This window comes from Parathielavia appendiculata (assembly GCF_033297405.1).
Source record: "Parathielavia appendiculata strain CBS 731.68 unplaced genomic scaffold N657scaffold_11, whole genome shotgun sequence".
In the NCBI taxonomy this organism is placed as follows: Eukaryota; Fungi; Ascomycota; class Sordariomycetes; order Sordariales; family Chaetomiaceae; genus Parathielavia; species Parathielavia appendiculata.
Window position 1 is genome coordinate 452028 of NW_026944230.1, and position 14147 is coordinate 466174.

At 56.6% G+C, this 14147-nt stretch overlaps 6 protein-coding genes across 6 annotated transcripts; 4 read left to right on the top strand and 2 right to left on the bottom strand.

The window, feature by feature from the left end:
* Window positions 1-688: 688 nt before the first annotated feature.
* On the bottom strand, window positions 689-2471 carry N657DRAFT_111870 (uncharacterized protein). The gene is made up of 3 exons (XM_062785786.1): window positions 2428-2471; window positions 2052-2294; window positions 689-1853 (listed from the first exon to the last, which is right to left on the bottom strand). Exons 2-3 carry the CDS (start codon window positions 2161-2163, stop codon window positions 937-939), a joined length of 1029 nt encoding a protein of 342 aa, XP_062645379.1. The 5' UTR covers window positions 2164-2294; window positions 2428-2471; the 3' UTR covers window positions 689-936.
* On the top strand, window positions 2216-3209 carry N657DRAFT_682682 (uncharacterized protein; the record flags this gene model as incomplete). The annotated part of the gene is made up of 2 exons (XM_062796506.1): window positions 2216-2248; window positions 3012-3209. 2 exons carry the CDS (start codon window positions 2216-2218, stop codon window positions 3207-3209), a joined length of 231 nt encoding a protein of 76 aa, XP_062645380.1.
* Window positions 3210-4325: 1116 nt separating this feature from the next.
* On the top strand, window positions 4326-5546 carry N657DRAFT_577708 (alternative oxidase; the record flags this gene model as incomplete). The annotated part of the gene is made up of 3 exons (XM_062789264.1): window positions 4326-4687; window positions 4753-4858; window positions 4920-5546. The coding sequence occupies 3 exons, from the start codon at window positions 4326-4328 to the stop codon at window positions 5544-5546; spliced, it is 1095 nt and encodes a 364-aa protein (XP_062645381.1).
* Window positions 5547-7424: 1878 nt separating this feature from the next.
* Window positions 7425-9771, top strand: N657DRAFT_635635 (uncharacterized protein; the record flags this gene model as incomplete). The annotated part of the gene is made up of 2 exons (XM_062791355.1): window positions 7425-8670; window positions 8741-9771. 2 exons carry the CDS (start codon window positions 7425-7427, stop codon window positions 9769-9771), a joined length of 2277 nt encoding a protein of 758 aa, XP_062645382.1.
* A 925-nt stretch (window positions 9772-10696) lies between these two features.
* N657DRAFT_622996 (GroES-like protein) lies at window positions 10697-12411 on the top strand. Its single transcript, XM_062790670.1, has 2 exons — window positions 10697-11512; window positions 11570-12411. Exons 1-2 carry the CDS (start codon window positions 11108-11110, stop codon window positions 12263-12265), a joined length of 1101 nt encoding a protein of 366 aa, XP_062645383.1. The 5' UTR covers window positions 10697-11107; the 3' UTR covers window positions 12266-12411.
* Window positions 12412-12514: 103 nt separating this feature from the next.
* N657DRAFT_622997 (uncharacterized protein) lies at window positions 12515-13372 on the bottom strand (the record flags this gene model as incomplete). The annotated part of the gene is made up of 1 exon (XM_062790671.1): window positions 12515-13372. The coding sequence occupies exon 1, from the start codon at window positions 13106-13108 to the stop codon at window positions 12515-12517; it is 594 nt and encodes a 197-aa protein (XP_062645384.1). The 5' UTR covers window positions 13109-13372.
* Between the last annotated feature and the right edge of the window lie 775 nt (window positions 13373-14147).

The following is a 14147-nucleotide window of genomic DNA, read 5'->3' on the forward strand; positions in this document are numbered from 1 at the left end:
AATAATAATAATAATAATAATAATAATAATAATAATAATAATAATAATAATAATAATAATAATAATAATAATAATAATAATAATAATAATAATAACTAACGTTAATAGTATTTTATCTTTCTTTCTTTCCTCTTCTTTCTTTCCTCTTCCTCTTCCTCTTCCTCTTCCTCTTCCTCTTCCTCTCCCTCTCTATCTTTACATCTTCATGTTCCACTGCGGGGATTTTTTCTCTGTTTCTTGCTTTCTTACGTTCCTTGGTTTCTTTTATCCCATTTCAGTCCCCCGCCATGTGCCACGCTAATGAACAAACCAGGGTGGATTGTATGTGGAAGACCAGGGAGAAGGATTTGGGCTTGTACTTTGCAGCATTTGGGTTTAAGCGGGCTAGAGACCAGGCAAAGGGATTTCGGGTTGTGTTTTGCAGCCTGGGGGAGGGGGTAAAGCAAGCTAGGGAACCAACCGTACGCAAATAGCCATGGGCGGTCACTCGAACGTGCAGCCGACAAGAGACTGGCTATCGTTGTCTGTAATGAGAACAAGTCGTGTTGCTCGCGTTCGATGTCACGGCGGAAGAGTCAATAAGCGAGATTACAAAGCCACCAGCCCGAGGCATCATTTAGCGAATGTCTATCTGGTATCTCCAAAGAAAGTGCGACCGGCAAGCCAACCCAAGCCCATTATCGCCAACTCCCACAGTCCCTGAGTAACGCCGTAAAAGACCAAGATGCCAGTACCAGTGAGAGCCGTATATCAGAACCAGATGGCAGCATGGAAAGTCCCTCAGCTCTCCAGGCACCCCGACACATTCCCAACCAAGAAGACAGTCTCGTCCACCTGACAGGCCCAACCCAACCCAGCGCGCTCGCTCGCGCTCTCTCTCTCTCTCTCTCTCTCTCTCTATCTCACTCTCTCACCACATACACGCATAACTTCATCTCACCTCCTCCTACCGTCCCACTCCGCCAGCACCTTCTCCAGCGCCCTGGAAGCCCGTATCTCCCCCTTCCGGAATGGCCTGTTGAACATCTCGGGCAGCACCATGGTGCTGTTGGCGTGCTCCCGCGCGAATCCGACCTCGGCGTCCCGCCCGCAGCGCTCGCGCGTCACGCGCACCGCTTCGCGGAGCATGTCCCCGCCCAGCCCGCGCCCACGATACCGCAGCCTGGTCGTCCACGCCCGAATCACGCCCGTCCCCCCCGTCTTCCTCCCCTTCAAGCTGTTTTGTCTGCTGTGCGACTTTCGACTTCTATTGCTACCGCCGCTGCCGTTGGAGTTGGGCCTGAGGTTGTCCTCGGACGGTTCCAGCCGGAGCACGAGCGCGCCGATGATGTCGGCGCCGTACCGCGTGCCGAGAACGAGATCCTCTTCCCCATTGGACGGGTTCGTGATGAAACCCCAAGAAAGCTCCTCGGCCGCGCGCAGGTAGCCCGAGGTGACGTAGCGGATGGCGAGGAGGTAGGTCATGCAGGCGCTGCTGGCCAGCATCAGGGCCGTGCCGAGGTCGTGGCGGGTGTTTTGCGCCCAGGTGTAGCGGTAGATGGCAGCCAGGGCGGCGATGAGGGCGGCGAGCGGGAGCGGGTGGAAGACGAGGTGGAACGCGGCTTGTTGGCGCTGCTGGGCGATGCTGTCGGCTACCAGCCGGAGGGCGGCGGCTTTGTCGGCGCGGGCCGTCAGGATTTCGAGGGATAGCGGGGGAATGTCGTCGTCGTCTAGAACCCCTTGCGGTGGGTGGGTTGCCAGGGGAGATGACGGGACAGGCGGGAGGGTCTGTGGCCCTAGCATGGGCGTTGACACATTTGAGGACATTGCTGAGTGCTGCAGGACGAGGTTGGCGCGAAGAAAGGTCAGGAAAGCTAGTCGAGAGGTGTCAATAAACAAGCTTTCCAGGTGGGCTGTCTAATGTAACGGTGGTATGGAGTCTGCTGTGTTCATTGACCCCACACCTCTTTGGGATGGTATGGGATTGTGGTTTCGTCGAAGGGTGGGAACATCAAGGCAGAGAGCCGGGAATGTCCTAAAACTTCAAGAATCGAAATGAAGAGACTACTAACCTGTACTGGTCTTCAAACCAGGCACTGCATTAATCTTGTCAACCAGCGTTTGGTTGAAGACGTCGCTCAGATTGACCACGGTGATGGCTCCCACGTGCCGTGAACTCTCCATGTTACAGGTTCTGTGTGTGGGCTCCAACTCAAATATTCTCTTGCAAGGCGAAATGTCGGAATCAGCCGCATCAGACGAGAGCGCAGTACCATCGCCGTGGATCTGGATACATAAACATCACCTAGGTAGGACTGAGAGATTAGACAAATTAACTTGGTGCCGGGCAGCGCGTGGGTGTCATCCACGGAAAATGAGACGAGGAAGGGTCGCGAGGATCGGGTTGAGAAAAGTAGCTGAAGGGTGCTGCAAAAAGCGGGCACTTACATCGGGAGCTGCACTCTTTTCACTAACAGGCCGCGATAAGCCAAGAGCACCGAATGACGACAGCACCATCTGTGATGCCGCACGCCCAGAAAAATCGGCTCCGACTCCAATAGATAGCAGCCGGTGCAGATCCTATATACTTCCTGCAATGCGTCGGTCGTGTCCCGCGGTCAGACAACCATCTCGCGCTGCGGGGTTCGCCGTCAGTTGGCGGTCTGCATGTTGGGAATCAAGGGAACCTTGATAAGGCCGGCAAGAAGCAATCACTTCAAGCCAACAGGTTCTTTGAAGCCAATGGGCGATGTGGTGAGGCGACGAAATGGTGTGCGTGACCCATCACCAACCACAGGATCTCCCCACCATCGTCGCAGGCCCCTCATGCTGAAACGGTCTCAACCAGCCGTGTGGGTTAGCTTGCGTACTTGCAGTATCCCACTACGATATTACCTGGCAACCCGGCGCGCGATTGTCGTCACAGTACACTGACTGAAAGGAGCCTGACCCGGAAGCAAAGAACGGATTCAGAAGCGGACCGAGTAAGGTAACTTGGTTCGGCCGTGGCCACGACGGCTTACAGTCTGCAGAATGTTGCCATCCAGCCGACAAACCCGTCGCTGTACTGGGCGGGCGTCAACGGCATGGACCCGGAGCACTGGCCCAACGTGCTGATGGTGGACTACATTGGCGTGCAGCAGCGGGACCAATGGGCGTGGGACCGGCTGAGCGCCGTCATGGAGGCCATCTCAATGGCGAGAGAACGAAGCCGTTCGACCTCCTCATGATAGGCCGGCTTATTCTGCTGGTCACATGCATGAAGCAAGAGACTAGCGCTGCGGCACAAAGGTTAGGTTACTTATAGATCAAAAACTGAAGGAATTGCAAATGTGAAGGATGAACAGAATAACACTTCATGTCGATTACTAAGACGAAGTCGAAGAGGATTGAAAGACTGATTTCCAGGCTGTTGCTCGAACTCTCCCGCCGATCTCAGTTTCGACAAGGGAACGTGCATGCATCTGGAGACTGAAACGCTGCAGGTCAGTGCAGGGAGAACGAAACATGTTTCACATTGGGCTCCCAAGCCCTCGCGAGCGGACTCGGTGCACTCAGTGAGAGTGAAGTGTCAGAAGAGCGGAAAGAGGCAGCAAAGTTTATGACCAGTCCCTCTAGGTTGCTGGCCACAGGCGTCTTGAGCGAGAGGTCATTCAAAACTTCGCATGCGATCCGCGGTCTTCGGTACTCGTGGGCGGTCGCGGCTTGAAAATCGCCGCGCCGACCCCAGCCGACGAGAGACGGTGGAATATAGGCGACAGCCGCCCAAATGTGGCTGGAGTCTAAAACGTACCTTTTCGTCATCGAGGGCATTTTCGAAATTGCAGCGTGCACGCCATCCCATCTCAGATTCTGGAACAGTTGAAAGTGTCGATATTGGTTTGGAAAGGAAGCATCCCGTGACCTGTGTGGCTCATGCTAGGACGGCAGGCGGAACAAAACGGAGCCGACCACGAGCGAGCACCAGGCGATTTCTTTTCTTGGGATGATGGATCCGAAAGTTCCCGGTCTAAGCGCCAAGCTTTCAGCTGAGCCATTGACACAGCGCATGTCTCCAGCATGAATCAACGCCCTGCTTTCTGGCTGGACCTCAAAACGGACCAAAGAGGATCAGAGTCCGCCAGTTCCTGCTTGTCAGATTTTGTCATTTGCCCGGACGAACTCGGCCTTGGGCCCTTCGTATTCCTGACTATTTTCTACGATGGCTCATTCCACTCGTGTTATAAAGCCCCTGAGACACATTCTCTTCAATAACCATAAGCCTGCGCTTATATCCCACCAGACATCATAGCCATCTACCAAGTACATCGCGACTTGCAACAACAGCCATAGATACCTACCATTCAATGATCTCCCTCGAAGCAAGCAAAAAGGTCTGCTCAAAACAAGCAGCACACCTCACCCGTGCGGTGATCCCTTTGTTGTACCGGGCACATACAGTTGGGCTTGGCTATCCTGCAACAATCCGGATTGCTGCCATAGCACAGCGGTGCCGGTCCTCTCAAAACACACGAAGCTTCTCCACGACAAACGCCAATCAACTCCGTGATATCTTTCCGGCCAAAGAGACAACCTATATCCGCCAAACACCTCCAGCATGGCCGCATCCCGGCTACACCGAAGAGGAGATGCTCGCCGTCACCCCGGCTCATCGTCCTCCCAAGACCGTGGGGGATTGGCTAGCCTGGAAGCTCGTGCGGCTTGCTAGGTACGTGACTTGAAGCTTCATGCTACAGATTGTCGACGAGCATGACTGAACTAACGGGGTCACAGATGGGCGACCGATCTTGCCACAGGAGTCGGGCGCGATCAACAGGTCGACATGAAGAACCCTACTACTGCCGTGGCCGCACGGAAACCATTGACTGAGGCGCAATGGGTGAGCTCCCTATCCCACTCATGTTGCTGTGATTTGGGCTAACCCGTCCTCTCCTTCGCAGCTCGTTCGAGTGATCTTCCTCGAATCCATTGCCGGAGTGCCGGGGATGGTCGGAGGCATGTTGCGCCACTTGCATTCCCTACGGCGCCTCAAGAGGGATAACGGCTGGATTGAGACGCTCCTCGAAGAGTCGTTCAACGAGCGGATGCACCTGCTCGTCTTCACCAAAATGGCCGAGCCGGGCTGGTTCATGAAGACGATGATCCTCGGCGCCCAGGGCGTCTTCTTCAACGCCATGTTCCTCAGCTACCTGATCTCGCCCCGGATCACCCACCGGTTCGTGGGCTACCTGGAAGAGGAAGCCGTCCACACGTACACGCGGCTGGTCCAAGAGATCGAAAATGGCGACCTACCGAAGTGGTCGGACCCGAAGTTTGAGATCCCGCAAATTGCCGTGCAGTATTGGCGGATGCCTGAGGGCAAGCGGACCATGAAAGACCTCATCCTCTACATCAGGGCTGACGAGGCCGTCCACCGCGGCGTCAACCATACCCTGAGCAACTTGAATCATGTCGAAGACCCAAACCCGTTTGTGAGTGACTACAAGGCCGGGTCAGAGCAGCGGAAGCCCCACGCCGACGCCGCCTTGAAAGCGACTGGATATGAGCGGGAAGAGGTCATCGGTTGAACCTGTCACTGGGGTTGCCCTGTTGACATATTTCATGCTTGGTTCTATTAGGGCGTTAACGGTTGAGCTATTGTTTGAACTCGGAGCGTCTTCCGGCAGCATCGAGATTGGATAGACAAGATACCCTCTCCTCTCCGGATACACAGGGTTCTTACAGGCCTTGGACGGGCTACAAAATGGCGTTGGTAGACACAGGCATCACTACCAGGTAGAATACTGTCTCTGAATGGACACCAAATTTGATATTGGTCGACTCAGGTGTCTCGAATCCCTTTTCCGTTCTCTCGAATTATATTGCTATTTAGTTCACAGGTTTCGTTTCCCAACCATCACATTGACCCGCAAGGTCCCAGGTGGCCCCGAGCAAAGCCCGGCATTGAAGGGGACCTACTCATCAGGGTACTTACCAATTGGCGGCTGGTCGGTGCGGCCAATGTGAAGCCCCAGCGCCGTGCCGTTTCACGCGAACAGATCACAGGCTCAATTACGCGTAGGGCTGCAGATGCCACGGCAACTTTGTAGGTTACACGCGGGTAAACGCCGCGAGAGATGCCATTGCACACAAACTGGGCAACTGGCGAGGTTGGTGGGCGCTTACAATTAAGCTGAGATAGCTTGCGGGATTTTCACCGGCTTTGTTCTCGAGGAGGGTTCGTGGATGGTTCGATGTAAGGCACCTGAGGTAACTGAAGGGAGGAGGACCAAGCAAGCGTTTACCCTGTCTCGTATGACTCCATAGACTGGTCCAGCCGCAAACCGACGTTCAGCCGGTAGTTCTACTCCATAGGTTGCCGTTTCTGTTTTAGGTTTGCTCATATCTTCGGAGACATCCGTCTAAGTCCAGGCCGCAAGGTCCAGTCTAGAGTTTCCGGTGGAGATACCGGTCGCTTCGCAATTGCTGCCCAGCCATGTGATGGCATTGAGGAGGATGCGCATGTTGGGCTTAAGATGCAAGTCGGAAGATGGAAGGTCGAAGCACGCCAACAGCGTCGGCGCTCAAGGGCTTGGTCATCGCCCAGTAAGCAGGCAAATACCTGGGCATGCCCACCGCTAGTCCATACTCAGTTCACAGCTCGAGAGTGAGCGCTCAGTTGCAGACCGAGACACATGTTTAAACTTACGTACTGTGGCTGGCTCTCATGACAAGTAGAAGCCCCAACTGGTCGCATTGGGGTCACTGTACAGGGCAGCGCGCTTGTTATATTTAAAGCACTCTTGTGGCAGCGAACAACGTGTGGATAGGTTAGATGTCTGGCTTCGTCCAACAAGCATTGTGGCGGTTGTGACAAGGAAATGTGAAGCCAGTGAGACATGGAGAGCCGATTTATGCATTGCACGCCTGCCCAAATTGCTTGATGAAGCTAGCCAAAAATGATTTGATTGGCTACCACCGACGCTAGACCCATCCACTTAGGCTCCTGCCGACTCCACCCTGGAGCCCTACAGGAGTCAGGGACCACTCACCCGCGACCCCTCCACGAGTCCACGCCTGTGCGTCTCGCATCTTCATTTGGAAGAGGAGAAAGCGACACGGCGGCTACGACACCTTCGCTCAATTGCGCAGCATCACCTTCTCCCCATTGCCGCACCCAGTTCAAGTTTTTGCAGACCGACTCGGATCATTTCATTTGCGTTCTTTTGGGCGGGGGAATAGGTGCCAGCGCACATCTGCAACACCCGCGAATCCCGGGCGCGTCGTCGTTGCAGACTCGCAGAGCACAGCCTCCCCGTGGCAGTGCTGCCCCCGGCCTGGGAAGGCTGACTCCAAGACTGCCTCGTCTCGTTCTAAAGACAGCAACATCACGTTTCCCAAGTACCTGTGTACACTACTCGATCGAGTGGTCCCGGCACGTACAGAAGTACCTTATTCAGACGGACATGGACCATCAGCATCCCCAGGCCCGCGGGCGATCGCCCTCGGCCACATCTCCCGGTGGGGGTATAAGGAAAGCCCCGTCGCCGTCGCCTGCCCGCTTCCCTAATCCGAATGAAGCTGGTGCCTCCTCTATCGGTCTCGGTGTCGGCCTTGTTGACCCTTCCATCCAGCAGTTCTCCGTGGCCCAGCCCGACTTTGCGGCTTATGACAGCAACGCCGCCAGCTTCCTGAACAGCCAGCAATCTACCCCCCAGCCCTTCACCCAGCCCGGCCTGGCGAACCCATCCACTATCCCGAGTTTTGACTTGACGCAGGACTTTGGTGGTCAGATCAGGCCAGCTTCCCCATTTGACGCTCCGAGCCCGGGCACCTTCCCGCCGCATTCTCAGCAGCAACAGCAGCCCAATCTCTTCGCGCCATCCTTTGGCGACGCCGACTTCACCATCTTCCCGCCTGCCCCTGGCGAGCCGCAGTTCAACGCACCGCTGTTTGGCACCGACAGCCAGCAGCAACTCTCCGCCCCCGAGCCCAACATGATGGCGCAGGCAAATCATACCCCTACCCCTCCTCACCTCCTGAACCCCGATCCGCAGCAACCCGGTTCCGCCCAGCACTCCCCCCGCTTCAGCCAGCATCAGTTCTCTCCGCCGCTCGGAAGGCACTCGAGAAATGTGTCTCTTGGTCCAGAGGCGGCCCTGCTGCCGGGGCAAATAGACTGGACGCACGCCGGCCCCCAGTTCCAAGGCCACCGGCGAAGCGCTTCAGAGTACTCGGACGTTTCATCGGCTGCGCCGTCTCCCCATCTCGTCAGCTCAGATACCTTTGATCATTTCGATCAGAGCCATTCTCCCATGCAGCGACCACAAGATGCCGGGCTGTTTGACGAGCTGCACGGAATAACAAACTTCAGCATCTCCGGCACGGGTACGCACACTCCCAGCCATGGAGCGAGGAGCCCCTCGCACAGCCCTGCCATCTCGCCGCGCATACTGCCCCAACAGATGCCCGAAATCGGCCAGCAGGGCAACTTCATGCTGCAGACACAGAATAACGGCTTCGGCCCGTCGTCGTATTTGCAAGGCCCTCCTCAAGAGGCATTCCCGCAACTGCCGCAAGAGTCTCCGGAGCAACAGCAGGGAATGCCGGCCCCACCATCCATAAACATTGATTTTGCTCCCACTGCTGTGAACAGCGGCTTGCAGCCACCAAAAAGCCTAGACGTGGATTCATTGACACCACCAGAGCGAGGTGTGTACCAGCTAGCTTTGCGCCGGTCTAAACGAGTTTGTGTAAGACGCTAACATCCTGTTCTTCCCAGGGCGCCCGAGGATACAGCGACCCCGCGCGGTTACGGACCCGTACAACAGCAGCGGCGCGCTCCTGGGCGTCCACCGCAGTGCTTCGGCCGCTGGTGGTCTCTCGCCTGACTCGGCCGCCAGCGCCCGGTCCGAGTCGTCCCGCTCTCTCTCTCCCCTGGACCGCGCGAGCAGCACGGCGTCGGCGAGCAGGAGACGGCAGTCTACGTCGGCCGTGCCCAACAACGTTATGGCGCTCCGCCTCGTGGACCCGGACTACAACGGCGGCGCCCAGGGCGAGGGCGGCGGCGGCGGCGGCACAAAACGCGTGCAGAAGCACCCCGCCACGTTCCAGTGCACACTCTGTCCGAAACGGTTCACGCGCGCGTACAATCTGCGGTCGCACCTCCGCACGCACACCGACGAGAGGCCGTTTGTGTGCACCGTGTGCGGCAAGGCCTTTGCGCGCCAGCATGACCGCAAGCGGCACGAGGGGCTTCACTCGGGCGAGAAGAAGTTTGTCTGTAAGGGAGACCTGAAAAGGGGCGGGCAGTGGGGCTGCGGTCGTAGGTTTGCCCGCGCCGATGCGCTCGGCCGGCATTTTCGGTCTGAGGCCGGCCGCATATGCATCAAGCCGTTGCTGGACGAGGAGATTTCGGAAAGAATGCGGCAGTGGGACGAGGATCAGAGGCAGCAGGCCATGGCCCAGGGGTTGGGGTTCCAGTCCTCTGGTGGCGTGATGCTGCCGCCCGGCATGGACCCCAACGCGCCAGGCGGGTACCCGATGGACGCCAGCGGGAATATCATTGCCCTGCCGCAGGCGCTGCTGGCGCAGTATCCTGCCCTGGCGCAGATGAACTGGTCGGCGGCCGACATGGGAGGCGGCAGCGGCATGGAGGATGACCTGAGCGGCAGAAGTAGTTTTGATGCGAGCGACTACGATGATGCGGACGACGGGGGTTATGTTAGTGGGCCGGGGACCGGGTTTGGCCCGGGAGGGATGCAGGAGGGTTTTGGCGAGATGGGCTACGCTAGTGACTATGGCGGGCGCTGACCATTTCGCAAGGGAGACCTTCTTCTCCTTGCTCTCTTTTTTTCCCCTTTGGGTTATATCTTTTCCGTCCATGATCTGACAGGCCCTTGGTATGGGCAACAACCGAGTTCACTGGGCGCATTTCTCGGCGGGTGGTTACCGGCGTTTCTTGAACCCTTTGGTTTGGATGGATGGCCATGGGCATTCGTCAGCTTTATACCTCTACTTGGGTTACATTATCCTTGGCTTTTTATTTGGAAATTCTCACCTTCTCCGTGGTCTTTGGCTACTCCGTTTTGGATGGACACTTGTCGACGATGATGTCCATAATTACGCTGGTATGGTTTTCTTCGTCTAGCGGGTTACAGAGGTGGCTACCGTGCTTGGGTAGGGCAGGGGCAATAGCGAGTGTTGTAGGGACTTGCTTGGACATGGAATCTGTAGAGCGGTTGCAGTGCCTTATATAGAGGGAAGCCCATCTTGGCCGTTTCGTATTTTATGTTGCTTCTTGAAATTTTTTTGAGAGCGATATGATCTTCTGACGCTATTTATTGAGGGACAGCGAGGTGAATGATGCTTGGTTACATGTTGTTGGGGGCCAAAGATCCTCCGAGCTCGCAGCGTCTGGGTAACCCGTCACGGATCTGCTGCCCTTGTTCGCCATGTTCACGAAGCATGGCCCCTTTTGACCCGATTCCGCGGTTTGGTCAAGCGATTTTGCCAGATGTTTCACAACCAGGAAGTGAGCGTTCTCTGTCTTCATTAATGTAGTCAGATAGCTGGTCGGTGGTCTTGGAAAGCCAACTCCGTACAGTACACCACAGCTGTTTTTGTATAAGTGACATAGCCCATCTTATAGGGGCAATTAAGATCTGCTAGAAAGTTCCGCGGACCCCAAACAGCGGGTCCCGGCCGCGGTTACTTCATCCTTCAGTCGATTTGTAGAAGGGACTTTCTCAACATGTCCGGCTGCCCACTTATAAGGTAGCCAGACAAAGCCGAGCAACATCTTCTCGGTTGCGTCGGCGATAATAACTTGAGCAATTACTAATCATGCCGCCGTCCCTGCCAGCTCTGACATAGAGCCGACTCCAGTTCGAGTGAAGCCGTCTCGGCCGTATATCTACGCCGGCGACTGCGTTGATTCCCAGACCATGGAGGGGCAGATGCATGTCAATAACACGTATATATTGAGTTTGATGCGCTCTCCCGGTTGCGCGAACCTAATCACAGCTTCAGTCTCCGAGTTCTCCAAGTGCTTCAGTTGCTTTCTGTTCCCACCGCACCACACATCATCCTGTAAAAACCCCAATTTCCCTTCCGCCTCAAACCAATAATTTCTCCAAGTATCATCATCATGACGGCCCCATCCGAGATCAAAGCTGTCGTCATCACCAAGCCCGGCACAGCTGAGGTCAAGGCAGTGCCACTTCCAACTTTGCCCGATGACTACATCCTCGTCCGCGTCACAGCCGTTGCTCTGAATCCTACAGACTGGAAGCACGTGGACCAAGACTTCACAATCGGCACCCGGTCGGGCTGCGACTATGCTGGCATTGTCGAAGCCGTCGGCCCCAAAGTGACCAAGCCGTTCGTCAAGGGCGACCGCGTCTGCGGCATGGTCCACGGCGCGAACAAGCTCCGGCCCGAGGTCGGTTCGTTTGGAGAATACATCATCGCCAAGGGCGACCTGCAAATCAAGATCCCCGACAACGTGAGCGATGAAGAAGCGGCAACGCTCGGTGTCGGCATCACCACGGTGGTATGTCCCTTTCTTCTCCTGACCTGAGGAAAAACCCTTGCTGACGAACCCCCAAAGGGCCAAGGCCTCTACCAAGCCCTTCAACTCCCCCTCCCCAACCCCGACACCGACACCGACACCGCAACCACCACCCCCAACAACCCACCTCCGGAAATCCTCATCTACGGCGGCAGCACTGCCACAGGCATCCTGGGCATCCAGTTCGCCGCCCTCTCGGGCTACCGCGTCGTGACGACCTGCTCGCCGGCCCACTTTGACTATGTCAAGTCGCTGGGTGCCGACGGCGCGTTCGACTACCGGTCGCCGGGCGTGGTGGAAGACATCCGGGCGTGGAGCCGCGACGCCGAGGCGGCGCTGACGCTGGCGTGGGACTGCGTCGCGACGCCCGAGACGGCCCGGCTCTGCGCCGCCGCGCTGAGCAGGACCCGCCCCGGCCGCTATCGGTCGCTTCAGCGGCTGGTCGATGCTGTGGTCAAAGGGGCGAATGACAAGGTGAGCAACGGGTGGACGCTGGGATATACCGTCTTTGGGGATGCATTCGAATGGCGCGGGACGGTGCCCGGGAGTGAAGAGGATTATGAGTTTGGGAAGATGTTTTGGGAGTTGGCGAGGGAGTTGTTGGCGCAGGGGAAGGTCAAGCCTGCGAGGACGGATATGAATCGCGGTGGGAAGGGGCTTGACGGGGTGCTTGCTGGGTTGAAGGAGATGAAGGAGGGTAAGGTCAGCGGTGTGAAGTTGGTGTATACCCTCTGATGGCGAGCGGGTTCGAGTGGATTGGGCGGTGGAATGGCGTGGTCAATACTTGCAGTGTAGTTCTGACCGTGATTAAAGGGCTGGTTTTCCAATAACAAGCGAGGCCACCACTGAACCCAAGAGACCGAAAGAAACCGCGTATAAAGAAAGCATTGGGTATCTCGTAGAAGTACATACAGGAGACCCTCCCGAAACGGACCCACCACGGGTATCCCCCAGGGGCCAACAACCCCTGATTTCGTCGGTCGGTTACTGGCCTGCATCGTGGGCGGCACCGGTTCTCCCCCGCCCCGACTTCATGAGGTTGCCGACGACCTGCTGGAGGAGCGCCGAGTGCGCGCTCGAGAAACGCATCTTGACGAACGGTTTCACAAGCGCGCTGCACTCGATGCTAGATATGTCAACAAGCTCATAGTCGCCTTCATCACTGGGGCCGGCCACCACCAGCTCGGGACCGTCCGTCACCTCCCCGCGACGCCTCACTTCATAGCTGCTCCTCACAGTAACACCGCCCTGCGCGCGAGCGCAGCACCGGACGCCGTGCTCGAAGCTCTGAAAGACGCAGGGGATGGCAACTTCTTTGGTCGCCCAGGAACCTACGCCCGGGATGATGGGCACGCGGTCGTAGACGACGAAGGCTTGCAAATTCGTGCCGTCAGAACGGAAGAAGGAGTCGGCCGCAATTCCGTGGGCATCGAGAAGAAGCCGTTCATATCGGTCCATGTAAGGATTCGGCGTGATGAGGGCCTCGTATGTCTGCAGGGCTGCGAGGACGGTCGCGGGAGAGAGAGAGGCCGGAATGGGGACCCGGGTGATGACGGTATAGGGCTCTGGCGGCGACATGACAACGGCTCGATGGCGACACTAACTCCCGGGTGGTTGGTTGTTGATATGACGGATGTGCTCCGAAGCAGGAGGATTCCCCTGGGTCCGCCTCGGGGACAGAGCGCAGGGCGTGAGTTCGGGGATGTCTTTGTCAGGAGGCTTTGTCTGCCCATGCGACTGGTAATTGGTCGGGTCTCGTCAAACACTCCAAAAGTGCCGGACTCGATGAAGCGGGCAAGATAGTGCAGCGTTGTGATGCGGTCTTGATAAGGCCAAGTTTGCACAGAATTGAAGTGGCATAGGGGGAAGTTATCAGATTCTAGACAATCGGAAAGAAGTACCCAAGTTTCACGTCATACATTATCGAACTGCGTTGGGACATTAAGTGTCTGAAGTCGGAACTTTGCTGCAAAGAGGCACTTCCTTTGTCCGGTCAAGCAAGGTCAGGTAAAGGTGTGACATCAACTCAGACAGTGGGGTAAGATTATCGAGACTGAAAATGACATGAAACCTCAACCGGCGCACGCTCCAGCACGGAAGAAGCCGTACACAGCGTCCGTATGAGATCAAGGTCGCTAAGGTATGCGACGAGGAAGGTTACTAGAGTTAAGATAAACCCTTATGAGAGAATATCGTTTCCTGGCGACTCCGGGTCCCTGACCAGCGACCACGACTGGCGCTTCGGGATGGGCCGATCTCAGTCGACATCCTGCTTAGGCCTCGAACAGATTGGCTGCCCACGTCTGGCCGCAGCAATCCGGCTGGGCAGCAAACGACGCGTCGAGGTGAAGCTTTCGCGCAAGTACTCCGGTATTCCACTTTTCCCGAAGATGTTGGCCACTTGTGTGTTGCTGTTCGCGACGATTTCTGGCGGTGAGGAAGCATGCCAGCAGAAGCCGCTCAGCCCGCCAATGAGGACATTCCCAGCCCCATTTTGTGCTGCACATTTGGTGGGGCCAGGGTCCAAAGTCAGACAGTCGCGGGGCATCTCGGTACCTCCACTGAGAGCCAACGACTCTCGAAAACAGGAATATCATGAAGAGTGCCAGAGCCTGCA

What these genes read in the sequence shown, in the direction of transcription:
- N657DRAFT_111870 (XM_062785786.1), bottom strand. Translation starts at nt 2,163, where the DNA reads ATGGAGAGTTCACGGCACGTGGGAGCCATCACCGTGGTCAATCTGAGC. An exon ending in TGGTTTGAAGACCAGTACAG is followed by an intron (nt 1,854 to 2,051) that starts GTTAGTAGTCTC and finishes CCTCTCGACTAG; the next exon opens with CTTTCCTGACCTTTCTTCGC.
- N657DRAFT_622996 (XM_062790670.1), top strand. Translation starts at nt 11,108, where the DNA reads ATGACGGCCCCATCCGAGATCAAAGCTGTCGTCATCACCAAGCCCGGC. An exon ending in GTGTCGGCATCACCACGGTG is followed by an intron (nt 11,513 to 11,569) that starts GTATGTCCCTTT and finishes GAACCCCCAAAG; the next exon opens with GGCCAAGGCCTCTACCAAGC.